This window comes from Lytechinus variegatus, chromosome 6 (assembly GCF_018143015.1).
Source record: "Lytechinus variegatus isolate NC3 chromosome 6, Lvar_3.0, whole genome shotgun sequence".
Lineage (NCBI taxonomy): Eukaryota > Metazoa > Echinodermata > Echinoidea > Temnopleuroida > Toxopneustidae > Lytechinus > Lytechinus variegatus.
The window spans coordinates 3,614,944-3,641,283 of NC_054745.1; the positions used below are offsets into that span (position 1 = coordinate 3,614,944).

Sequence of the window (26,340 nt, forward strand, 5' to 3'; positions counted from 1 at the left end):
TGAAATATGTATACTCTTGGGTATAATGACTAGTCTAAGACTTTAAAAAAAGTAACCATTTCATACATTTTCTCAAAGTTTTTCGTTTTCAGTTGATTTCTTACAAGCTCCAGCAAAGGCGCGCGCACGAACGCACGCTCCGTAGCGTAACGTACATTACTACGAGCAGCAATTCTCACACACAGCTCGGATACGTACCGCATGTGATAGTGCGTGCATTCGCGATCCGCGGTCAGCGCTAGGTAGCATAAAACCAATTTACAGTTGCGGGAAAGTCTGGCGGTGCTGTGTGTTATCGGGCTGGTGGTTGAACACAGAAGCAGCATCAAGGAAGCTTGAAGCTAGGTAGTAGCTGGTGGGTTCCCGTAGCTGGTGTCATCGAGTGGAAGTCAAGTGACCTAGTTGAAGCTGAATACAGTAAGTTGATTAAGTTCAATAAAAAGAAACGAGAGTAATAAACGACCTTATTAATAAATTTAGGGCCTATATTACCAAAAAAAAAAGCCAAGTCCAAGAGCATGAGAGGCAAGACTCAGAAAATATTCGTAAAACAAGACTCAAGACTGATGAGAGTCAAGTCTCAAGACATCGGTAACTTCTTAAGAACAGTTCAAACTTAGACAGATCAGAGAGGGGGGTCTGAGACTGAGTGACGTGAGAGGTATTTGCTATGAGTATGCTATTCATAACTTAAAAAGTTTATGGATGAAAATGAAAATAAAATGTGGATATAGATCTACTCATACTAGCCTAGACAGTAACTAGCCTACGGCTACAATGTAACGTTAGTGGTAATCCAGTAATCAGTATCATTGCTCATCTTTTATAAGTCGGAGGTCACCTGATCAAGGTCAATTCTCATTTAGGGTCAGTGAACGTACAGTAGTAGCACATTAGCCTACATGAATGTTGTTCTGGGGGGAATAGACATTTCAAAGTCAGCGCTGCTGCTTTATTGAATCGCATAATGCAGGGGGGACTGCAAGAGGTGCTCCACTTGTTTTTTACTAGCCGTTTCAACACCTGAGATCTAGATCTACAGTAGATTTCTAGGTCATGTAGGTGTCGTGTAGACCAAAAGCTTCAGTCTCTTTAGTCTGTACATTGGTTGTTCAACTGAACCACGTTGGCTCTACTCACCAATTACTGTACTTCAGTAGTAAAATGACAAAAATTGTTTAAAATAAATCCCCAGAAACAATGGTTATTCCACTTAAGTTACAGATCAGAGGCTCTGCTGTCTTGCAGAGCTGAGTCAGCTTGATATTTCCCTTTTTTGCAAAAAAAAACCAGATAAATAAGATAGGGGTGAGTAGTTAAAACACTTAAAAATTTGGATGCCTTTTTGGCTTTGGATTACTACATAAAAAAATTATGAATTCAGTAGTTCTAATCTTCAACTAGACTCCCTAACTAAGGATGTTTGCCTTTTTTTAGCTTTGATTTATGGGCACCAACAGAAACACAAGCCAAGACAATGATCTATCATGGGCAAAGTCACACCTGAACATTTCTCAGCTTTTCCCTTAAAATTACATAATTGGAAAGGACATTGGCTTCAGTGTATTAACCTCTATTTATTACAATGTTTGTTTTTGTTACACAGGCTTGGTAGTTGGTACTACATCCCTCTGCACTGGTGAATTAGATCAAGCTTGATCATGTCTGACAGCGACAACAGTATTTTCTCCGAGGAGGAAGAAGAGGAGGGGGAAGAAAGCTTTCAGAAAGATAGCGATGTAAGTATTTCATGCAGGTGTTGCCAGGTTAAAATGAACAATATTCATACATGTAGATTATTGAATTTCAATGGAAAAAATGCATGCATAAACCCTCTCACATTCCTGGATCTACATACTATACCAGGGGGTGTTTCACAAATATTTAAGTATGACTTAGAGTTGTACTTAATGCCTAGTTACGCGCAGTTTAAAAGCCATGATTGCATTGGTCAGATCATGCAAAGAGGACATGCACTACTGCGTATTGATTAATTAGATTGCACGTTGCATTTCAGATATGCGTTGGCATTTAAGTACAATTTCAGAATACTTAAATCCTTATCATCGGTGATAGTCCATGAAAAATAGGCAATTGGGTACCAACTTTTTTCATATGATGAGTTCAGAGTTGGCTCAAAACAATACAGAATATGGTCAATAAATAGTCATTAACTCTACATAACTAACAATTTTGGTCATATTGTGTCCTAGCAATATATCAACATAGTGTAGTCCATCATCGAATATCCAATATTTTTTACTGGCTTACAGATGGGGGGGGGGCAAATTTCACGACCAAGAAAAAGGGAAAGGGATAAGGATGAAGTATAATATTTTCTGAATATTATGTCAAAATCTATCATTAACTTTGATTTTTGTAATAAAACTGTCATTTCTGCTTGCTCGCTTCCTCCCAACATTTTTGAAAATTTTATGCGATAAGCCATAACGAGCCTCAAAATTGTTGGCTCATTACACCAGGAATATTTTTCCAATATTACATAATTTTGATTTATTGAAATATTGCAAAGTATATTAAGCACCTCTGACCGACTATTCTCATGGAATGTTCCATTTTGTAGGAGGGTAGTCTTGTAGGAAGCGCTGATGAAGCTGAAGAGGGGGAGGAGGCCGATGACGGGGAAGAAGAACCGGAGGATGGGGAGGATTTGATGAGCGAACCACGGAGCGACGAGGAGGACGAAGAGGAAGAGGAAGATCACGATGGGTACGACCATAGGAAGAAGATAAAGAAGAGGAAAGTTGAGAGTTTCATCATTGACGAAGCTGGTGAGTTCTAACTTGCTCTTAAATGTTGGATTAGAGGTCAATTTACAGCTGGCAACCTCCAAAGTTGTTCTTGTTTCTAAACACACAAATTGATTTATCCTGTGTTTCTTTCCTTTGACCGAGCATGATGGCTCAGTGGTAGAGTATCTACTTCATGAGCAGGTCGTGGGTTCAATCCCCGGCCGAGTCATACCAAAGACTTACAAATGGGACGTGCTGTATTCTTGTCAGGTGTTGAATGTATTAGAATGGAGAAGGGTAACAATGGCAGGATTGATTCCCTGAATGCGCTGAGCTAAAGTAGAGGTAGTAATTTAAGTGCTCTTCATAATAGATCGTTTCTACATCATTTGCGCTATGGTATATAAAAGCCTGTTTTATTATCAATGATTTTTTTTCTGCATAAACAAGATGTTGATGATGACTACGGTGAGGACGATGAGGAAGATGAGTGGGAAGCTGGAGCCGAAGCACTGATCAATAACGCTCCCACGGATTACAATGATAGCGATCAACATGGAGCCCGACGTCTCACTCAGCTGTTCAGGTATAAATGCAATTATTGGTTACACCTAAGAGTTGTGATTTATCCTGTTATCCGAAGCTATGGAACACCATAATTGCCATATTTTACATGCAGTAAATTTGCAAAATTTTGCTCGAAGTCGAAGAGAAGCGCATTGAATAGTCAAGACAATGGCGCATGACAGATGTCATGGAAACAAAATTAACAGACCTAATCATTGGATTTAGTTGTTGGGGTTGCGGGCTTTCTATAGCTGTGCATGATCGCATCAACTCCATTTAAGACCCTTCTGTCATTTCATAACTTATTTGTCTGTGTGTTATGCAGGGGCCGCAGAAACTAGGGGAGGGGGAGGGGGCTTCAGCCCCCCCACTTTTTTGCAAAACCGTGTACAAAATATAAAAATGACCATGTGATTGTGATTTTTTGCATGGTCAGGCCACCCATTTTTGGCTCAACCATAAGTTTGAAAACCATTCCACGGCCCCTATTTTGCTTGATTTCATTTAAGGAAATATGCACATGTAAATGAATGGGACTGAACACAAACATCTTCGTCCATTTAGCGAGTAAGAGGCGGCACTTTCAGAGTAGTTTTAGTTGTTAAAGATAAGTTGTGGTAGCGATCTGAAAATGAGTTCGAAGTACAGAATCCAATAAAAAGCCCACCCAAATGTCTGTATGTGTGAACTAAAATTATGCGCCATTAGGCTCTGAAAAAAATTATATTGCTGAGAAATAAACTAAGTTTCAAATTCCATAAAATTTCGGTAATTTTTCAAGTAATATTATTTACTTTGTCCGGCATATGCCTTTTCGTGTTAGTAATATAAGAATTATCGATTTTCAGCTAAAATCTTAGGATTTCACAAAGATGAGCTGCTTTCAATGTACCAGTTTAAATTCTATAGATGATGATATGGTGGGAATTAGCCTTGATTCTAAAGGCTTTCTCATGAAATGATTGTTTCCTGGAGTAACTTTCTTTTACCTTTTAAAGTGTTAAAATAAAATTGTCTCTGTTTGTATTGCAGTACACAAAAGGAGGATGAGCTCGAGGAGTATTACAAGAGGAAATATGCTGAAGGGACCAGCACGTCGTACAGAGACGAAGATGAGCTCCCAGACTCCATCACACAACAAGGACTTCTCCCTGGCGTCAAGTGAGTTCTATTTACTTAGAAATCAAAAATGTATCATACATAACACAGCATATAAAAGACAGCTATGCAATATGATATTTTACAGCATAACGCGACATGACACTTATTATCTATTAGCATAAAATGCAAACTTGTATTTTCAACATAATTGTATAAATGCTTAAATTATAGAAAAAAAATTAAATGAAAAGACACAAGGTGGTTCAGGAAGCGAATAGTTTTGACCAGAAGAACGGGACCCCAGTGGTTGGATTCTTAAATACATTATTACTATTGTGAGTTATAATGGAGAGTGGTATTATTTTGATCCCATCTCATGACGTACAGAGATCCCAATCTGTGGATGGTCAAATGTACCATTGGCCAGGAGAAAGAGGTCGCAATCCAGCTCATGAGGAAGTTCATCGCGTACCAGAATACAGAAGAGGTAAATTTTCGCCACATTTTTTTTTTTTTAACATCACAGACAAAAGATGCTGGGGGTGTAAGGGCACTTCCACCCCCCCCCACCCCAAGAAAATAAACCTGTCTTAGTAGTAGCGCAGGAAATAATGAGGGCAACGGTTGATTTTATCCTCATGACAGGACAAATAGCCCCTAAAATTAAAATAAGATTCCCCCCAGATACATGCTTTGGGGTGACTATTCTTTCGGAGCTGCCCCAAGATCTGTAGCAAAATATTCAAGATCATTATAATACAATATTCTAACTACGGTAGAATGATGATATTTGCTTTTATTGCATAATTACTTGTTACTCCTAAAAAGTATCCCTTAAAATAGCCCCCAAAATTCTGCAATCGCTCCAATGTGGAAAAAAAGATTGCCCATAAAAATAAAAATTGATCGCTACCCTGCTTTGTAGTAGCCTTAGGGTAATGTGTGTATGTAAGTAAAACTTTATATAACCCTGCATTTGACCTACCGGAAATAATATTTCTCTGTTTTTTGGCTCATAAAATTTTGTAATGCTCTTTAAAGTTATTGATCTTAATCAGTGAAGGTGAAAATAATGGTACGCATAGGAATTCTGGCTAGGAAAAAGAATTCGCATCAGATTTATCGCAAAAAATGTACAGGAGTGAGGAACTCAATCCCGATATGGATAGATATCGATATAGATATAGATATTTTCAGTGTAACTTGATGTTGCCGAACTTGTCTACATTCAGGTCCTATTAAGCAAGAGATCAATGGTGAGAGGATGTTGAAAGATGTCAATGTAAACATATTTTTTTCTGATCTCTTCTCAATGCAGCCGCTTCAAATTAAATCCATTGTGGCCGTCGAGGGGTTGAAAGGTTACATCTACATCGAGTCTTACAAGCAGACCCATGTCAAGCAAGCCATCAACGGTGTCGGGATGTTGAGGATCGGTCAGTGGACTCAGAAGATGGTCCCCATCAAGGAGATGACCGATGTCCTGAAAGTGGTCAAGGAGACTGCTATGCTCAAAGGAAAAGCTTGGGTCAGACTCAAGTAAGTTGAATTGTATAGTGTGTCCCAGAAAATGGGAAACACATTTTCAGTGATATATATTTTTTTTAATTTGAAACCATAATTAGTAATAAGGGATTGACCAATGTCCTTCAGTGGTCAGGAAGACGGCTATGCTCAAGGGAATAGCCTTGTGTCAGGCTCAAGTAAGTTAGGTTTGTACAGTGTGTTCCCCAAAAAGGAAACTTTTCAGTGATATATGTTTGATGTGATTTTTAATTCGAAGCCATATATTGTATCAAAGAATTACCAATGTTGTTAGGTGGGCAAGGAAATGGCTCTGCTCAAGAGGAAAGCTGAGTCAAGCTCAAATAAGATAGATTTTTACAGTGCGTCCCCTAAAAAAAAACCTATTAGCCCATTTCAGATAAATAAATCTTTGTCGTCAAACATGTCATTATCAAAATTTGAAACTGATAGTCTCATATTCTGAAGTTGGGTTTAATTCAAAGTCAGGTTTAAAGTTGTGGTTTAAGTATGGATAGCCAATTGTTACATAAATCACTAACTATAGAGATATCATATTTCAGCTCATTTGGCTCTTGAATCATCCTTAATTGTGTAAGAAGTATAAATATGTGACTGTCTTCACCATCGATAAATCAGAAAAGAACACAGTGCATAGAAGAAACATACAATTTAATAAATATTTGGACACTTTTGGCTTCCCATATAAGTTTAGCACAGAGTTAGACCATGGTCTAAGTTAAACCTGACTTCAGAATACGGGTCATAGAGTATGATATCTCATGTTATTTGAGATCAAATATTCGTTCCTGGCAGACTACAAGAATGAAACATGAATGGAATACTGACTGCAATCAGTGATTCCCAGATTTTGTCTCTTGTCCAAAAGAGCCTTGAAGATTACCAGCTCAGAGCTGCCAAGTAGTACTGATTTTCCGTACTTAGTACTGAAAATAGAGAAGAATACTGATGGTTTCATGCAAAATACTGATTTCTTAAGTTTCAGTTTGTGCGTTGTCCTATGGTATTCCTGTGAAAATACTAATTTCCTCACCAAAATACTGATTTTCAGCCTTGAAAATACTGAAGTGTTCTTGTTCAGGTTGGCAGCTCTGCCACCTCCCATTTCTGTGATAGTCGACGAATCTTGAGAATCTAGAAAGCTTCTCATGTTGATTACACATTCTGATTTACTTCCATATCCACCTAATGATTATGTTTTATAGGAGAGGGGTTTTCAAAGATGACCTGGGCCAAGTGGACTACGTCGATCAGACCCAGAACCAGGTTATCCTGAAACTTCTTCCGCGAATCGATTACACCCGACCCCGCGGCATCCAGCGGACGGCCCAGACCGCGGCCGAGAAGCGGAAGCGTCGGCGCCCGGAGCAGAAGCTGTTTGACTTGGAAGCGATTCGTAGGATCGGTGGAGAGGTCACATCTGATGGTGATTTCTTGGTTTTTGAAGGGAATCGCTACAGTAGGAAAGGGTTCCTCTTCAAGACGTTTGCTATGAGCGCTATCGTAAGTAAAATATGTGTTGCTTTGGAATGTGGTTTTGAGCATTCTCTCTTTTTTCAGATAACTTGTGGTTGATAGAAAAGAATGTAATGTTCTTCCTTATTGTCAATTGAAAGATTCAAACATGATATTGTGTTGTATGATTTTATCCAATACCATCATTATTGTCATTATTGTTGACCACTGCCCCCTCCCACCACCAACATTATGATCATCATCATCACCATCATCATCATCACCACCACCATCATCATCATCATCACCATTTTCGTAATCATCACCACCACTATCACCATTTTCATAATAATCATCACCATCATCATCATCTTCACCACCACCATCATCATCATTACCACCATCATTACCACCATCATCACCATTTTCATAATCATCAAGATCATCATCTTCACCACCATCATCATCATTACCACCATCATCACCATCATCATCACCATTTTCATAATCATCACCACCACAATCACCATTTTCATAATAATCATCACCATCATCATCATCTTCACCACCATCATCATCTTCATCACCATCATCATTACCACCACCATCAACATCATCAACAAGACCATCAATATCATCATTACCAACATTGTTACCACCAGCACCATCCCATGATTGTCATTGTCGTCATCAATGTTTCTGACGTCCTCGTTGTCGTTGCCGTCATCGTCAGTATCTTTCACCATGCTCATCTTTATTATACCAATCACAGATTGCCGAAGGTATCAAGCCCACCCTGTCTGAGTTGGAGAGATTTGAAGACAAGCCAGAGGACATCGACGTAGAATGTATCCTTTAACTATTTTCATGGAGAATGTGACCACTTTTTATTTTTTTCGATTGGGATTGCATGTGTGCTGTCGAATGCCTAAAAAACATAAACCATATTGCAATGTCTGTTACCGACATTGTGGACACAGCTTAGTTTGGTGAAGTATTTTCTATTTCTTCAACGAAAGGCTCTTTGATCTGTTATCTGACACATGCAGTGATTGGATATCAGAAAAATTATATCCTGGTGGGTGTTTAATAAAGCTGTTTGAAAGATAAGAACGACTGGTGATCCTTTCTTTTGGTTGATGGTATACACCGTAGGCGATGGTTTAGCGCGTAAGAAAGGATCACCAGTCGTTCTTAAAGTTGCTCTTAACTTTCGAACAGCTTTATGAAACGGCCCCCTGGAATGTTCAGCCTATCCCATTCTTTGGAATAATAAGGCATATATGTAGCATACATATCCATCTTGTTAGGTGCTCAAGGTTCTCCTATATCACCTTGGCTTAGCTAGTCTTCTAATCGCGTTCATCAGTGCTTTTGTGGAATAGGTTTTATATCTTGGAAAAAAAAAGAAGGAAACCGTCAATATAAGTGCTAAGGAAAAGTCTAAAAATTTTCATTTCATATCCTCTGCTTCATAAATGCAACTTTTTCAGGGAATACATATTCATGTAATCTAATGAAATGTAATTAGTCATATTGAAAGCTGAAGATAGACTTTGATATAATTTAGTAATGAACCGCAATAGTGATGGATGCTTATTACAGGTTTTACCATAACTGTTTTAGGGCATGCACATTCGTGCAAGATTTCCTCAACCAGTTTTACCATAAGAGTGGTAGCGGAGAACAAATTTATCATAAAACATTTCTTATCGTCCACATTATAGCTGTTTCAGGGTTTACACATTCGTATGATCTAATAATGGAATGGAGTGGTGATAGCATTTAGATCAATTCCTGAGAATCTTTTTTTAGCTAGTCTTACTTTGGTAGCTAAGAACTAATTTATCGTATAAGCACATTTCTATTTATTCCATACACTCCACATCATAATCTAGTAATAAACTGGAATAGTGATATGCGTATTTGGGTCGATATTCCAAGAATCTTTCCCTCATCATAAATGGATTTTTTCATTCTTGGAGGCGTTATAGCTCAGTTGGTAAAGCGGGGGGGGGGGGGGGGGGGGGGAGGTTCGCATTCCTTTGAGCCAGGTTTGATTACCACCTGGGGAGCTTTTCATCAATATTTTCATCCGACAAGTTGTCATATCTGACATTTTTCCATGATTTTGATTGGCTGAGAGGCACTGTTCCTATGGTAACTGTCGGATAAAATGGGACTTGTTGGATAAAACGTCCGACAAGTCCTTTCATGAAACGCCCCCCTGGTGTGCCAGTGCCCTTTGGTAAGGCACTAATCCTCATTACCAGTCCCCTCGGAGAGGAGCTTAACCCTAAATCTCCCGGGGTATTTTGATTCTTGTCATTCCGGGGGGGGGCCATTATGGCCCCCCCTTAAGATCTCGGCCGCCGATCGCGCGAGCGACGCAAAAATTTGCACGCTGGTAGTGTGCGATGTAATCTACAAGGCTGTATGGTAAAATTTTCCAAAATAATGAGATTTTATTTTATATGAATTAATTATGCTAATTTATGCATAAATCATACTTTTTGCTCTAATTCACATTATAAAGCTCCTAGAATGCTAATTTTTGGTAAAAATTTTCTTTGTAGCATTCTTAACAATCGTAATTCAAAAAAACTTTGGTTTGGAAATAAATTTCTTATGTATTTTATTGTTTTATGAATTTCTTATGTATTTCTTTGTTTTTTTACTTTTTGTTTTTTATTGTTTTTTCAATGGAAATTGTTCCAGACATAATTCTGATCATAAACAAGGCAAAATTAATTAAGTTTAATCAGTAAAAGTAGAAATAATGATACATTTATGAATTTTGGCTATATACGCAATTTACATTGGATTTGTACACGAAATCACGTTTATGAGCAATTTTGGGTCTGACATGCACTTGCATAATGTTTCGTAATGTCGTAACCGCGTACCCGGGCGTCACAACTTTGGTCTCAAAATTTGCGCGAGACTGGAATGTAAAAAGTCAGTGATCTGCGAGGTGAAAAAATTTCGCGCAGCAGATATATCGCGAAAATTGTTGACGGGGGGGCCATTATGGCCCCCCCCCCGGGAGAATTAGGGTTAAGCCGTCGGTCCTCTGGTTGCTTGTGTACAAGCATTCATGCTTTCTTAGCAATTGGGTAAAAAAATTCACCATCACCACTGATGCATCAATAATCTAATAATGAACTGGAACAGTGATAAATGCATTTGGGGGGGATTTACATGTAACAGGGATTCGAGACTTCAGATTTTTGTCTGATTTCAGATTTTTTCTTTGTTTTGATTTTCAGTAGGAGTGGGCTATACATGGGTCAAAAATACTATTTTTGTAATTTCAATATGGGAACAGTTTTTTTTTATTCCTTGTAATGTATCTCAACATGAAATGACAATATTTTTTGTCTTGGGTCCGAGAAAAAAGTGTGCCGGGCCAAAATCCAAAATGGCCGCCAAAACCGCCCAAAATCACAGTTTTGGCCACAACTTCTTTATTTGGTGGTCTTTTTCTTTGGTTTTGGTGTCTATTCATATGTATTTGGGGCAGGCAATTTGTTTTTCCTATAATTAGTACTTTTAAACCATTATTTGTAGAGTTAAAAGGTAATTATACCTAAATTTTTCAATTTTTATAGCCTTTTTTTCAGCCAAAAAGTAGATTTTATCATCCTGGGGTTCTTGGATATTAGATGGTATGAGGTCAACAATAGCAAGCAGCTTCATAGAGCTATATCGCTTTTATTCCTCTACTATGGGTTTTACGGATATTTGTGAAATATATCTTAAATAAAAAAAATGTTAATTATCCATAGGGGCTATACAGTATACAATGTACTGTACATACTGCACTGCATAAATGCATTGGCCACCATGACAAGGCATGTATAAACTATAGTGTTATACATGTAGAAATGAGCTCTTAGGTTTAGAATTAGATGCCTCAGAAATTGAAGATATGTTTTGTCTCAGAAACTGAGGACATGTTTTGTCAAATATGCTAATTCAGGGGGCGGAGAAAGCTAATTAACCCCACATCATGGCATTTAAACTGTAGATATTCTGGGCCCCGTTGCATAAAAATTTACCATTATGTTAACTTAATGGTAACTTACATGGAATCCTTGGTTCTGATTGGCTGTTGATCAACGTTACCATGATTATATAGTTACCTGACCCCATAAACATAGGCCAGTTAGACACCACAACCAGGTAAAAAAAAGCCTCCAAATGAAGAAGATATAGCTACATGTAGATATGTGATGTACGTATATGATATGTGATATTTTATGTGCAATTTACGTTGCTGGTTTCATCATGTACATCAGCTGACAAGCAATCAAATTCACAATTCACAATCTAATTTTAAACCTTAAGAGCTTATTTCTATGACTTAAGAGCTTATTTCTATGACACTATAGTTTATATACAGGCCTTGTCATATATCATGGTGGTCAATGCATGGAAATAAGCAGTGCAGTATGTACAGTACATTGTATACTGTATTGCCCCTATGGAAAATTAACATTTTTATTTAACAAGTTATATTTCACAAATATCCGAAAAACCCATAGTAGAGGAATAAAAGCGATATAGCTCTATGAAGCTGCTTGCTATTGTTGACCTCATACCATCTAATATCCAAGAACCCCAGGACGATAAAATCTACTTTTTGGCTGAAAAAAGGCTATAAAAATTGAAAAATTTAGGTATAATTACCTTTTAACTCTACAAATAATGGTTTAAAAGTGCTAATTATATGAAAAACAAATTGCCTGCCCCCAAATACATATGAATAGACACCAAAACCAAAGAAAAAAGACCACCAAATAAAGAAGTTGTGGCCAAAACTGTGATTTTGGGGGGTTTGGGCGGCCATTTTGGATTTTGGCCCGGCACACTTTTTTCTCGGACCCGAGACAAAAAATATTGTCATTTCATGTTGAGATAAGGTAAAAGGGACACAAAAAAACTGTTCCCACAGTAAAACCAAAAATCACCTATTTATAGCCCACTCCTATTTTCAGCTTAATTTCAGCTTTTTTGGCTTTTCTCTGTACAAAAAGAATGGGAGCTCGTTCAATTTCAGACTTTTTCACCACTCCTCAGCTTTTTTCAGATCTTTTTATTTGTGACCACTCACACCCCTGCTTTATGAAAGCTTTCCTTAACCAGTTATACCATTGCAGTGGTAGCGAAGAGCAAATCAACCAAAGAAAAGAGTCATAGCTTTGCTCCAGGAGACAACGTGGAAGTGGTAGAAGGAGAATTGATCCATCTTCAAGGTAAAATCAAGAGCGTCGATGGAAACACTATCCTGGTTCTACCGAAACACGAAGATCTAAAGGTAAGGCGGTCCTTTGGTACCGCACACCCTATCAAGGCCGGGTTATTTTCGGACATCATATGGCAGGGGAAGGCTGTCGATTGCCTGATCGCGCCGAAAATTGGCACGCAGGTTGTCTGGGACATAATCTACAAAATTCTATATTGATTTATTTCATGCCAATTGCTATTAATGATATTTTCATTTTTAAGACCGATTTAAATTTCCGCTTTTTTCCTGTGTTCCATTTCCGTTTTTTCTTAGTCAAAATTCCGCTATTTTATCCAAAACGGCTGGAAAACAAGTCTAGGTAAATGGATGCGAGCAGAATGTGTGTGTTGTGAATATACACGTTACGGGGCCTTGTATTTTGCCTTTGGGAAGTTTCGAATGAAACTGCTGTGGATCACACCGTGCACCGTTGCCGTTGTTGGCATACATTACAAGCGCAAAGCAGGGCTCAAATCGGGATATTTTGTGACTGGTAAATACGTCTGTAAGGATGATGACATCATCCAAGATGGCAACTTACATTGACCAACGAAAGGATCGAAGATGACGATGTTTCGATCATTATTTCAAAGGAATTAGCAGTAACTGCGGTCTAAGGTACGATATTTCTGAATTTTAAACATTTTTTCGTAAATATGGATGTGATTTCTTTTTCATAATGTGACATTTTATGTACAAAAAACTATCGGAAAATCGGGTTTCCACTGTTAGATCTAACGTTACTGCTAAAATAAGTTGTCTGTACGTACAGGTCTCCAAGCTCTTCAGTCTATGTATTGGTGAGTGATCCAACGCAGTTCAGCGGAACAACCAAAATACAGAGACTGAAGCTCTTGGTCTAGAAATAGAATACACCGTGAATCGTGATGGGCAAATGCAGTTGCTTGACGATAGTAAATAGTAAGGTAAATTTTCAGATTTTTCCGCTATTTTTTTGAAACCCCACTCACAGGCCTGTATTATTATTAATTGATTATCCTAATTTGTGCGTAATTAGTATGCAAAATCATGCTTTTTCCTCTGGCTCTTTGAATAAAGTTCCAAATGTTCTAATTTTTGGTGTAGGAACTCTTTGTGATATTATGTGAAAATAATTGCGATATCAGATCAATATCTTATGCATTATATTGTTTTTTGGCAATTTATGTATTTCTTTGTTTTTTAGACCTTGTGATTTTCACTATTTTTTTATGAACTTGGTCAGGGACTCTTTTGAGATCATACAGCATAAAATAAATCCATGTAGCAAATTTTGGTTTAACAAAATGTTGCATAGTTTCGGAACTGCGTACCCCTGCATCACAAATTTGGTCTCAAAATGAGCAAGACTTGAATATAAAAAGTGAGCAAAAAAAAAAATTTCGCTCTGCAAAAATATTGCACGATTGGTTGAGGGGGTTGGGGCCTCGCTTAGATAGGGTTAAATGGAAATTCAAATTCCAGAAATTTTATTTTTCAATTGACCCAAATATCAGGCCTAGGATGAATACACTTTCTGCCATTTTATTGTTCACCAGAGTAAACAAATAATAGTTCGAACAGTCGAGAGTCCCGGATTATCAGAATTGACAAAAAGTTGATCTATTCATATGAGCTACCAGTGGCCACACATAATGACTGATTTGACTCAGTCGAGTATCCCAGTACCGTGTCTGTGAAATTCACATGAGCATACATGTAGCTGGGTGATGCACATTCGCTAGGACAATCGTCAATTTTGAGTCTTGAAGCAGCCACAGTATTTGGAATTCATCCAATTCTCTGGATTCACAATATGTTGCACCATCTATCGGTTGCTGCGAAAAAGCAAAATTTCTAACTTCGAGGTCGACATCTCGCACACGCACAGGGAGCGCACAGTGCATGCTAGTGTGCAGTATTGTGACCAAACTGCTTCATAAATCAAAGCCATAATAGCAAAAGCAAAGTAAGAATTCAACGAAAACTGTCTAAATTTTTGCTAAGAAATATGCTGACAAATTTCTCTCCCACCACCTGGTACCTAGTAAAAATATGCAAGCCGGTCAAGCACTGTATAATCGTGTGCATGCATATGCAACAGATATCAATATTTTCCCATGATGCATTGTGAAATATCGGCCTGTCCGCTGCAACCAATAGATGGCGCACTGAATGAAAAACTAATATTGATCCAAGATGTCTTGAGTCTAAAGAGATGAATAAAACATTGTTCCTTTAAATTAATTAATTAAAAATTTATTTTGCCGTTCTTCATATATGGTCTAGATTGTCTTTACTTTTAATTACAAACGATTAACCCTATCTAGGCCGGGGTCTTTTAGGAGTTCCTATGGCCGGGGGGGGCCTCCCAGGCCCCCCCCTAAGATCTCAGCCATCGACCGCGCGATCGCGCCGAAAATTGGCACGCGGGTTGTGTGGGACATAATCTACAAGATTGTATAATAATTTATTTCATGCGAATCGCTATTAAGTGATTATGCTAATTTATGCGTAATTAGTATGCGAAATCATACTTTTTCCTCTAACTCCCTAAATAAAGCTCCAAATGTACTAATTTTTGGTATAGAGACTCTTTGTGGTGTCCTTAGCAAGAGTACATGAAAAAATTGTGATATCAAATCATTTTCTTATGTATTATATTGTTTTTTGCAATTTCTTATGTATTTCTTTGTTTTTTTGACCTTTTGTTTTTCATTGTTTTTTCAATGAAATTTGTTGGGGACTCTTCTGTGATCATAAAAATCATGAAATGAATACATTTTGACTGGCAAAACTAAAAATAATCATACATTTATGAATTTTGGTTGAAAACACAATTTGCATTGACTTTGTACACGAAATCACATTTTTGAGCAATTTTCGGTCTGACATGCACTTACATAATGTTGCGTAATTTCGGAACCACATACCCGGGTGACGCAAAATTGGTCTCAAAAGTTGCGCAAGACTTGAAAGTAAAAACTCAGCGAGTGGCGTGGTCAAAAAATTTCGCACGGCGAAAATATCGCGCGATTCGTTGAGGGGGGGGGGCCTCTAGATTACTATAAATTTATCCTAAGGGACTTACAATTACAAGCTTTGCTTTTTAATAAGTCCCTCATTTTCATTTTCACATGCTAACTGTAATCTATAATTTGATTAATCATCAAAATGTATCGGGAACAAAAAGAATTGTATATATTCCTTCTATTTCCTACGAATTTGTTAATTAATTATTGAAAGTATTCTTATGACACTTATTCTGTTTTGTACATTCATACATATGTATATATATGTTTCTTATGTTTATTATTAGAAAATGGAAGTGAAATAAACTAAACTGAAACTGAAATGATTCTGTTTTGTTTGTCTCGTAAAGGATACCTTAGAGTTTCCTGCTCATGAATTGAGGAAGCATTTCAAGATCGGAGATCACGTGAAGGTCATCGCAGGTCGCTACGAGGGAGATACGGGATTGGTCGTTAGGGTGGAAGAGAACCTGGCCATCGTCTTTTCAGATCTCACCATGCACGAGGTAAGGAATATTATTATTTTCTTTAGATATCAGGGCACCTTCCTACAAAGAGTTACAATTGATCCAATTAAATACAACTTTGGAAAGCCAGCAACATCAACATCTAAAATGCATGTTTGTTTGAAATATTTTCTAGATTTGATGTATATTCATACATTCATTGTTTTCTTGGAAATTCAGTGTGATTGTCGTTCACTTAGGAGATTGTGCAAATTTCATGTGGAAAAAAATATAGTATGGATGGATTTCCATACAGTTGATATTGATTGGATCTACTGTAACTCTGTAAAACGTGCCCCTGATCGAAATATTTGATTTTAAGGTCACAAGTAAGCTTATGGAAAGGTTGAATTTCGAAGAGACTGTTAGGGAAGTGGTAAATAGAAGTGATTTGAGATGGGTGGGACAAGTGTTGAGGAGGGAAGTTGATGAACCTGTAAAAAGAGCTTGGGGTCTGGATGTGAATAGCATAAGAGGAAAGGAAAGACCAAAGATTCCATTGGAAGAATATGGAGAAGAGGGAATGCTGTAAGGTTGGTCTAAATGAAGAATTTCCAATTCATCCAATGCCAATTCGTCCAATTGCCAACTTGTCTACTATCAGTTCGTCCACTATCCACATGGTCTAATTGTCAATTTGTCCATTCACCATTTCGTCTAATAAACAATCTCTCTTGTTCCACCTCCTTCCCGTCTCTCTCATTCTCTCCTCCCGCTTTCTTCCCACCTTGCCTCCCTCTATTTCTCTCTCTTTCTCACTCTCTCTCTTATTCACTCACTCTTCTAGATGAAAGTATTGCCAAGGGATCTCCAGCTTTGCCAAGAGATGAGCACAGGAGTAGATTCTCTAGGACAGTTTCAATTGGGTGACTTGGTTCAGCTTGAGTAAGCATGCCTTTAATACCTGAATGTTAACTGAACCTAGCAATCATTAATGGCCCACAATATTGACGCGTGCATCCCCCTCATGTAAAGAACAAGGAAGCAGAAAGGTCATCTAAGTCCATGTGTTATCCTATGGTTGAGTTGTACTGTTGATTGCATATATTGATCAATGCAATGAATCATAAACATTGATCAGTTTTATGCTTTGGGATTAATGACCCAAATCATTGGACTTGGGACCTATTTCACAAAAGGTGGTCCCAATTATGAGTTTTCACTAGATGGAGACTAATTTTAAATCTATGATTGTTTAATAGGGGAAGCAACATCGTGGCCATAATAAGGAAATGTAATTTGCTGACATCTTGACATTTTGGTAATCGTGCACAAGACTCAATTTTTATAATGATTTAAAAACCAGTGCCCTTGCATTTGAAATTTGCGCTCTATCATCACTATATAAATTAGGTAGATAGTTTCATTCACATTCTAGTTGAGAAATGACCACAGCAAGGACTCTAATACAATATCTGAAGAATGACATTGAATATATCCCAACCATGGCATAATTTCCTTCAGCAAGAAATTGATCCACAATGTGCTGCACTCAACCCAGGTGAGGTAAATGGATACTTGGCAGGAATTTATTCCTTGAAACACAGCACGCGTAACAGCTGCACTGCTAAAGCCAGGGTAATTATGCTGCATATACTGTAGAGCACTTAGAGATTTTTGAAGTATTAAGCACTATATAAGCAAGTATAATCATCATAGAAAAATATTCCCTTGGTTGAATTTCACAATCAAATGAGGTGAAAAACTTATATATATATCACTGCACTTATGCAAGTATGCGCCTCCATCATGATATTTTTTTTTTTTCAGTCCACAGACGGTTGGTTCGATTGTAAGGTTGGAGAAAGAGACCTTCCAAGTACTGAACATGCATAACAAGGTAAACACGTAGATGATGTTTCTTTGTTTAGATTTAATCCATGTCTTGTGCTCCTTTAGTGCTTAAAGATAAGTGAAAGTAGTTGCATTAAACACAAGCATTCACACTGAAGATCACCAACATAGATAAGCACATGTAGGACAGTGTATTATTATTGCTTGACAAAATGCCTGATATTTAAAGGTAAAAGACAGTAGTTGCAGCAAACAATTATTTCATTAAAAAGTCTTAAATCAAGTTTTATTTGTCAAAATATTATCATACATCTAGATCTGGTACATTAATGTAAACTTATCTTTGTAAAATCATGAAATCTTAGCGCAAAATCAATAATTCTGACGATCACTAATACAGAAACGGATATGTGGGACAAGCTATTAATATTGCTTTGAAAAATACCCATCATTTGATGGAATTCCGTTCTTATTTTGCTAATTTCTCATCAATTATGCATTTTCTTCCAGAGCTATTTGGCACATTTTTTTTATTTATTCATACAAACACTTAGGTGGTAATTTTATCGGATTCTGTTTGAACTCTTTGTGAGAGCGTTACCACAGCTGCTATTTGTCTTTAACTCGAATCCCGTACTTATTTTGCTAATTTCTCAGCCATAATACAATTTCTGCCTGAATCTGTGGCACATACTTTTAATTGATACATAAAATACTTACAGGGCCATTTGATTAGATTCTGTGCATTGTTATTTTGAAATTGTTATTAAACCCCATCTGGCATGTATCTTTGTCACATACTTTTAATTGATAGACACTTGGGTATTCATTTGATTAGATCATGTGCATCCTTACATTGAAATAGTTAAAGAGAAATTCCAGTAGTTGCAGTAAACACTGATTTCATGAGAAAGTCTCTAAAACAAGGCTTAATTGTCAGTATATCATCGAGGATCTAGATCTGGTACAGTTACATTAACTGAACTTTGTGAAATCTTGAAATCTACGCTGAAAAATGTTCACACCGAAGATCCCCAACACAGATAAGTGCACGTGGGACAATGTATAATTATTGCTGAAGAGCGTCTGGCCCGACGCTCTACCCAAATCCTGTGCTTATTTGCTGATTTCTCAGCAATTACACAATATCTCCCAGAATCCTTTGGCACATGCGTTTTATTTATACAAACAGACACTTTGGTGGTCATTTCATTGGATTCTGTACGAACTCATTTTGATATCGTTACCAAAACTAGCATTTACCTTTAAGCCCTTCTGGCATTTATCTTTAATTTCTATCTTGATATAGCTTGTTCAAGTAAAGCCCCAGGCTGTTACCCGTAAGAAAGACTCCAGACATGCAGTAGCGTTGGACGCCGAACAGAACAACCTACAGGTCAAAGATATTGTCAAGGTCATTGATGGTCCGCACTCGGTAAGTCAATAGTTTGAAATGTACACAGAGATTCAGTCTTCAGGCTTTACAGCTGATGACCTTTTTAGTGCGGAATGATATATCCCTTTGTAGCTGATTTAGCACTAATATCATGTTCCATTTGTGCATTTGTGGAGGAGCCGTGGTGTAGCGACTCTCGCCTTGTAATCAGAGGGTCATGTGTTCGAATCCCACCGCGGTCTGGCGTCCTTTGGCAAGGCGTTAATCAACACTTTTCCACTCTCGACCCTAGTGTTAAATGGGTACCCGGTAAGATGTGAAAGTCATTGTAGCTTGTCCAGTACTGTGTGCGCCTCACAGGCGACTGACTGGAATACTCTTTAAAGGGTGGAGGATGTGCACATATTGTGTGCGGGAATGACTGACTGAATCTGATGACCGGGGTAATGATACATCTGTAAAGCGCTTAGACACGTCGTTCGGATGTATTAAGCGCTAAATAAAAGCGGATTATTATTATTATCATAGAGTCATGCATAGTTTTACAAATACATGTAGCTTTATGAAGCCTCCACCTGGTCGGAAGAAATTCATTGATATTATCAGTCATGCAGTGTGTAGAAACTGCTATTGTTGTGTTTCATAGTGATGGTTTGCTATTTTGATAGTATTACCAGCATAATGATGATGTATGGCTTATTTTGTCATCTGTAGTAGTAATCACTTTAAGTTGTAGCATTTTTTTCAGACCTGGGTTTAAATAATAATAATAATATAGGGTATTTATGTTGCTTACATATCCACCTTGTTAGGTACTCAAGGCGCTCCTTATATTACCTGGCTAAGCTAGGCGTTCATAGCTTACACAGCTTTCTAAGGAATTACTTCCTACCGGTACCCATTTACCTCACCTGGGTTGAGTGCAGCACATTGTGGTTTAGTTTCTTGCTGAAGGAAATTATGCCATGGCTGGGATTTGAACCCACGACCCTCTGTTTCATAGTCCGAAGACTAATCCACTGGGCCACAACGCTCCACAATATGCTGATGCTGATTCCTGCATGGTATATAATGCACAATCATATTGACTTAATACAAAGAAGCGTCCCCGTAGCATGATATGACAAAATGCTTCTATACGGCACTGACTGGGAATTTAAGTGCTACTCTCATTAAAATCCTTGTGGAATGCACGCATTTCACCAAATTCAAAGAGATTTCTGTAATCCCAAGAAATATGTGATGGAGTGAATTTACCACCTATATCTTAATTTATTTCCTTACAGGGCAGAGAAGGAGAAGTCAGACATATCTACAGGAATTACGCATTCCTGCATTCCCGTCTGATGACTGAGAATGGAGGGGTGTTTGTTGTCAGGAATAGACACATTGTACTGGCTGGAGGCTCAAGGGTAAGTTATACAAAAAATGCATGCAGCCGAGTGCGTTAGTGGAAAAACAGAGCACGTGAAGTTTCTTTAGATAGATGCCGCACTGCACGAGCCGCTGGCACCATCTGAAGAAACCAAGCTTTCTCTGCATTTACTTTTACACAAGACAGAGCAAGTGCATTATTTGTTTTATAAAATAGCAACACAGAAACAAATTCTTAAAAATTTATAGTACAGATTTGTTGGACTTTTCCCGGGACTTCTACCGCACTGGTCTGCTTGAGTGTGCATTATCACTTTTCGTTGCGCACCTTTTGCACTGCCGTGCAACGCACAAAAAAGGTTGGATGTCATGTGATGCGTATTGGCCAATCGCGATGCTTGAAAAGATACATCTATTTTATACTACCTAATAGTCCATGATAGAGAAAAGTTTGTTGAACCTTGTACTATCTTGCACTGTGTACTATTTTACCTATAAGTGATCTTACTGTCTAGCACACATTTCATATTGAGTGTTCATAGTTAGGAATAGGCACATTGTACTGGCTGGAGATAAAAGTCTGTTATACTCTGTGCTATCTTGCGCTGTGAAGTAACTTACCAATGTTACCTCGTCTTGTTGGTATATCATAATCTTTTTCACACGTATGTTATATTTCTCTTATTCTGTGGCTCTCTACTATCCTAAGTGGACTACACTGTTTCCTGTCTAGGATTAAGTTTGTTGCACTGTGTAATATCTTACAACAATGGTGCGCTGTATTGGTCTCAAATACAAATCAGATATAAGTGTGCATTACCCAGGTGCGCAGTCAACACGGAGAATCGAGATTGACAAATTTCAAGATGATACTTCTGTTCAACATCTTGTTTTCTAGAAATCTGATGGTGGATTTTCTACTGGATTTGCACCCATGAGCCCACGTATTACAAGCCCCATGCATCCAAGTGCAGGTCCTGGTATGTACATACTGTCTCTCTTTTTTAGGGGGGTTCCTTAAAGATTAAAAAAATATGGATTAAAAAAAAATCTCCTTGAGACTTTCATTAATCTTAATGTATATCCAGTGCTCTCTCGAAAAGCAGTTTTCATGTATTGAAGAGACCACCCTGTCTAAAGAATGAATGAATGAATAAATGAATGAATGAATGAATAAATGAATGAAAGAATAAATAAATGAATGACTGACTGACTGAATGAATGACTGACTGACTGACTGACTGAATGAATGAATGACTGACTGACTGACTGACTGCCTGTCTGACTGACTGACTGAATGACTGACTGACTGAATGACTGAATGACTGAATGAATGGATGAATGACTGACTGACTGAATGACTGACTGAATGACTGACTGACTGACTGAATGAATGACTGACTGACTGAATGAATGAATGACTGACTGCCTGTCTGACTGACTGACTGACTGACTGAATGACTGAATGACTGACTGACTGAATGAATGGATGAATGACTGACTGACTGAATGAATGAATGACTGACTGACTGACTGAATGACTGACTGACTGAATGAATGAAGGAATGACTGACTGAATGACTGACTGAATTACTGAATTACTGAATTAATGAATGACTGAATGAATGACTGACTGACTGACTGACTGACTGAATGAATGAATGACTGACTGCCTGCCTGACTGACTGAATGAATGAATGACTGACTGAATGAATGACTGACTGACTGACTGACTGAATGACTGACTGACTGAATGAATGAATGGATGAATGACTGACTGACTGACTGAATGAATGACTTACTGACTGACTGACTAAATGAATGAATGAATGACTGACTGAATGACTGAATTAATGAATTAATGAATTAATGAATGACTGACTGACTGAATGAATGAATGAATGAATGACTGCCTGCCTGACTGACTGAATGAATGAATGACTGACTGACTGAATGAATGAATGACTGTCTGACTGACTGAATGAATGAATGGATGAATGACTGACTGACTGAATGAATGAATGACTGACTGACTGACTGAATGACTGACTGAATGAATGACTGACTGACTGAATGACTGAATGAATGAATGAATAAATGGAAATGAATTGAAATGAATAGGATGAATCAGGCCAAAAGTAAATACATTCTTCCTTTTTTTTTTTGGGGGGGGGCAACTTTGCACAACTGATTGGATATGCTTTAACATCGCAATGAATGGGGAATTCTGGGAACTTTTTCAATTTCCATGGCTCTTTTGAGCACTTCAGGGACACAATTGCTCCTAGCCCCCGTGCAATTTTTTCCCTGATGTGAATAGAATGTTAAAACTGATTTAATGCATTTCTCGTTCGGGATGTACTTTCAGGCCTAGTAAAGGTCATGATGCAACATGCAAATTATTGATGTTGTTGTTGTTGTTTTGACAGGTCAACAACCTGCAGGTGGGCCTGGTGGCGGGCGTGGTCGTGGGCGTGTCGGCAGAGATAGAGGCCTGATTGGACAGACAGTGCGCATCACAAAGGGACCATTTAAAGGTAGGTCAAAGCTAAATATTGGTTCACTCCAGTATTTGCTTCATGGAACACTGCCATTTGAATGGAAGTGCTTTTGTAGTTGCTGATCAGAAAATGAATTCAAGGAGAAGTCGGCCCCAACAAAAAATTATTTGAATAAAAGATAATAAAAATAAAGAAATTAAACACTGAATGTTTCATCTTTAAAGGATTTTTTAGAAGATAGTTATAATAATGATAATACATAACATTTATAAGGCGCTTACTACTGTTGTTTCTAAGCGCACTGTGTTCTGTTTATGGTTTGTACTTGGGTTTAAAAAAAAAAGAGTGGCAGGGGATAATGAAACAGGTAATACAACTATTGTAATAATCAAAACTCAAAACTGGTGTGCACCTCCAATTGACCAACCCACAACTGAATCATTTATTAAACAGGTAGGTTTTGAGTAGGGTTTTGAACTGATTCACAGACTTGGCATTATGAATGTAAGATGGTAGCTTATTTCAAAGGGAAGGGGCAATTGAAGAAAAAAATGAAGTTTCACTCAATCCCTCAAAAAATTTACATGTATATGAACATCTTATTCTGATGATGTCACCTACTCACAAAAACAAAATTTGATGTTAATCGAAAATGAATTAATTTGATTGAATTGGAAATTATTTTTCTCCCAATTTTCCTGAAGGTCATATCGGTATCGTGAAAGACGCCACCGAATCAACGGCTCGTATTGAGCTACATACGAACTGTAAAACTATCAACGTCGACAGGAGCCGAATGAACATTGTAAGGTATGTCAAACATAAACCTTAATTGCAGTAACAATCACAAAATAAGTTTGAAGCCATGATGGCACTAAAATTTGTTTTGCATTTAAGCATTTTGACACCTTATTGGCCCTAATTCACAAAGGCGGTTTTTAAAACCATCGGTTTAACCACTGGCATATGCAGATTGCCTGTATAAATAACACCTAATTACCGTGTGTATCAAAAAATGTCCAATGGTGGTGTGTGCTTTTGTCACAGTGCGCCAAATTGACTCCTGTTGCCATGGTTCGAATTATGTAGGAAACACTCTCAAAGTGGGAAAAAAAGATAAAAATGTATGATATTTTATTCATGAGTCCACTTTTTGAAGAGTGGACTAATTAACTCAAAACAGTGGACTCATGAATAAAATAGCGTATGTTATCAATTTTTCTTTCACTTTTAGAGTGTTTCCTCCATAATTCGATCTCATGACCATTATCTTTGAATTACAGCGATCAGATCCGAAGTGGAATGACGACAGCTTACAGCAGAAACACGCCCATGTACGGCTCTCAAACCCCCATGTATGGGAGCGGTTCCAGGACTCCAATGTATGGCTCTCAAACTCCACTACACGATGGTAAGTTTATGGGACTGTAGAAATGAATTTTTTTAAAGAATCAGCATGACAGTGATCTTCGGTTTGTGGGACTGTTGAACAAATACCAATACCATTATTGCAATGTAAATTTTAAGATAAAGGATAAGTGGTATAAATGTGGGGGGAAATAGGTCCAAGTGTTGTTAGAAGTTCTAGAGTGGAACAGTTTGATTTTGGGGTACTATTGAATCAAAGTCACACAATTGATAACCAAGGCCATTTGGATTCCATGCTAGAAAAATCAGCCATTTTCACAACATTTTTCGACCTGCTGTCCAAACGAACGAAGAACTTCAATTTGCTTTGTGGTAATATCAAAGTAATACTTGGTAGACATGCAAAAACTGACAACCAACAAAAATGTGTTGTCCATATGTCAATAAGAGCTTAAAATGTTGCGTGTCGTACGGGATTTTCTTTTGCGTCCCGTACGACACACACATTTTCACCTTTAATTTACCCATAATCAATTTTGTGTGTGTTGGTTGTTAGTTTTTCACATGACTACCCATTATAGCTTTATCAATGACAAAAAAGAATATTTTATTGCTCAAGCATTGGACTAGGAAACTAGAAATTGTGGTCAAAACGTCCTGTACAACATGTATGGAATCGCCCATTTAATTTTAAAGCAACTGAAATCATTCAATTTGATTTGCTTACAGTAAACTTGTTATAGAAATTGTGCATTTGTTATTATAATAAGTAGTCTTAATCAAACAGGACACTATTTTATTTTTCCAGATGCAGCACCAATAGTTATGAATATTCATTTATAGAAGATTTTTTTTTTTGGGGGGGGGTAATATTATAGAATTATTATTTTGTCTATATTTTTTTAATGATATGTAAGGACATGTAATGTTGCTTTTTATTATGCACAAGTTCTTAGTTTGTTTTATTTAAACAGCGCTTTTAAACATTCTGTGTAAAAGTGCAACATAAATCTCAGTATTATTATCTGTTATCATTGTTCTTCTCAACTAATCCTTGTCTTTTCATTTTGCGTGCTAACAGGAAGTAGAACTCCTCACTATGGCTCGATGACCCCGTCACATGATGGTAGCATGACCCCTTCAAGATCAGGAGCATGGGATCCCACTGCACCAAGCACTCCTATGGGGTAAGGACTTTGGCCCGTATCCTCAACTCTGGTTTGAATTAAACAATCCCTTGATATAGGAATGTACCTATTTGCAGGGACCTACAGTCATGGAAAATCCTTGAAAATTTGAGATCATGGAAAGTCAGGAAATTTAGAAATTTGTGACAAGTCATGGAATTGTATTTACCTCTTGGCTATGGCAGCTTTTCAGTTTGTCATGTCTCGCAACTCTCATACTCTGTGATCAAACTCTGCTATTGTAATTGGTGTTCATGATTTCTGTTTTTCCCAAATTCTACATAACTCCCGGGACATCACAGGAAGTCATGGAATAGCAGCAATTTAGTCATGGAATTGTCGTGGAATTCTGTTTTCAAATTTCTGTGGGAACCCTGTTTTTGGGGGATAGGAAATAACCATTGTAACTCGTTTATCTTTTTTAGGAAATTTAAGAAAGTTCCAATTTCTGTGAATTGTTCATAATTTGTTCCTATTTCTTGGCTTTCAGGG

The 26,340-nt window shown here is 37.6% G+C and overlaps 1 protein-coding gene across 1 annotated transcript in view; it reads left to right on the forward strand.

Annotated features, from left to right (window-relative positions):
- The first annotated feature begins 146 nt into the window (after positions 1-146).
- The window catches only part of LOC121416858 (transcription elongation factor SPT5-like), a 33,412-nt gene continuing 7,218 nt past the window's right edge, over positions 147-26,340 (forward strand). The window contains exons 1-20 of the mRNA XM_041610379.1: positions 147-417; positions 1,607-1,739; positions 2,585-2,792; positions 3,204-3,339; positions 4,353-4,481; positions 4,809-4,908; positions 5,740-5,960; positions 7,172-7,469; positions 8,194-8,269; positions 12,584-12,741; positions 16,073-16,228; positions 17,016-17,113; positions 17,999-18,068; positions 19,332-19,457; positions 20,705-20,830; positions 21,691-21,772; positions 23,222-23,329; positions 23,998-24,103; positions 24,577-24,704; positions 25,743-25,848. Of these exons, the coding sequence (XP_041466313.1) occupies positions 1,662-1,739; positions 2,585-2,792; positions 3,204-3,339; positions 4,353-4,481; positions 4,809-4,908; positions 5,740-5,960; positions 7,172-7,469; positions 8,194-8,269; positions 12,584-12,741; positions 16,073-16,228; positions 17,016-17,113; positions 17,999-18,068; positions 19,332-19,457; positions 20,705-20,830; positions 21,691-21,772; positions 23,222-23,329; positions 23,998-24,103; positions 24,577-24,704; positions 25,743-25,848 (2,510 nt within the window). The 5' untranslated portion in view covers positions 147-417; positions 1,607-1,661. The remainder of the gene's footprint in view (positions 418-1,606; positions 1,740-2,584; positions 2,793-3,203; positions 3,340-4,352; positions 4,482-4,808; positions 4,909-5,739; positions 5,961-7,171; positions 7,470-8,193; positions 8,270-12,583; positions 12,742-16,072; positions 16,229-17,015; positions 17,114-17,998; positions 18,069-19,331; positions 19,458-20,704; positions 20,831-21,690; positions 21,773-23,221; positions 23,330-23,997; positions 24,104-24,576; positions 24,705-25,742; positions 25,849-26,340) is intronic.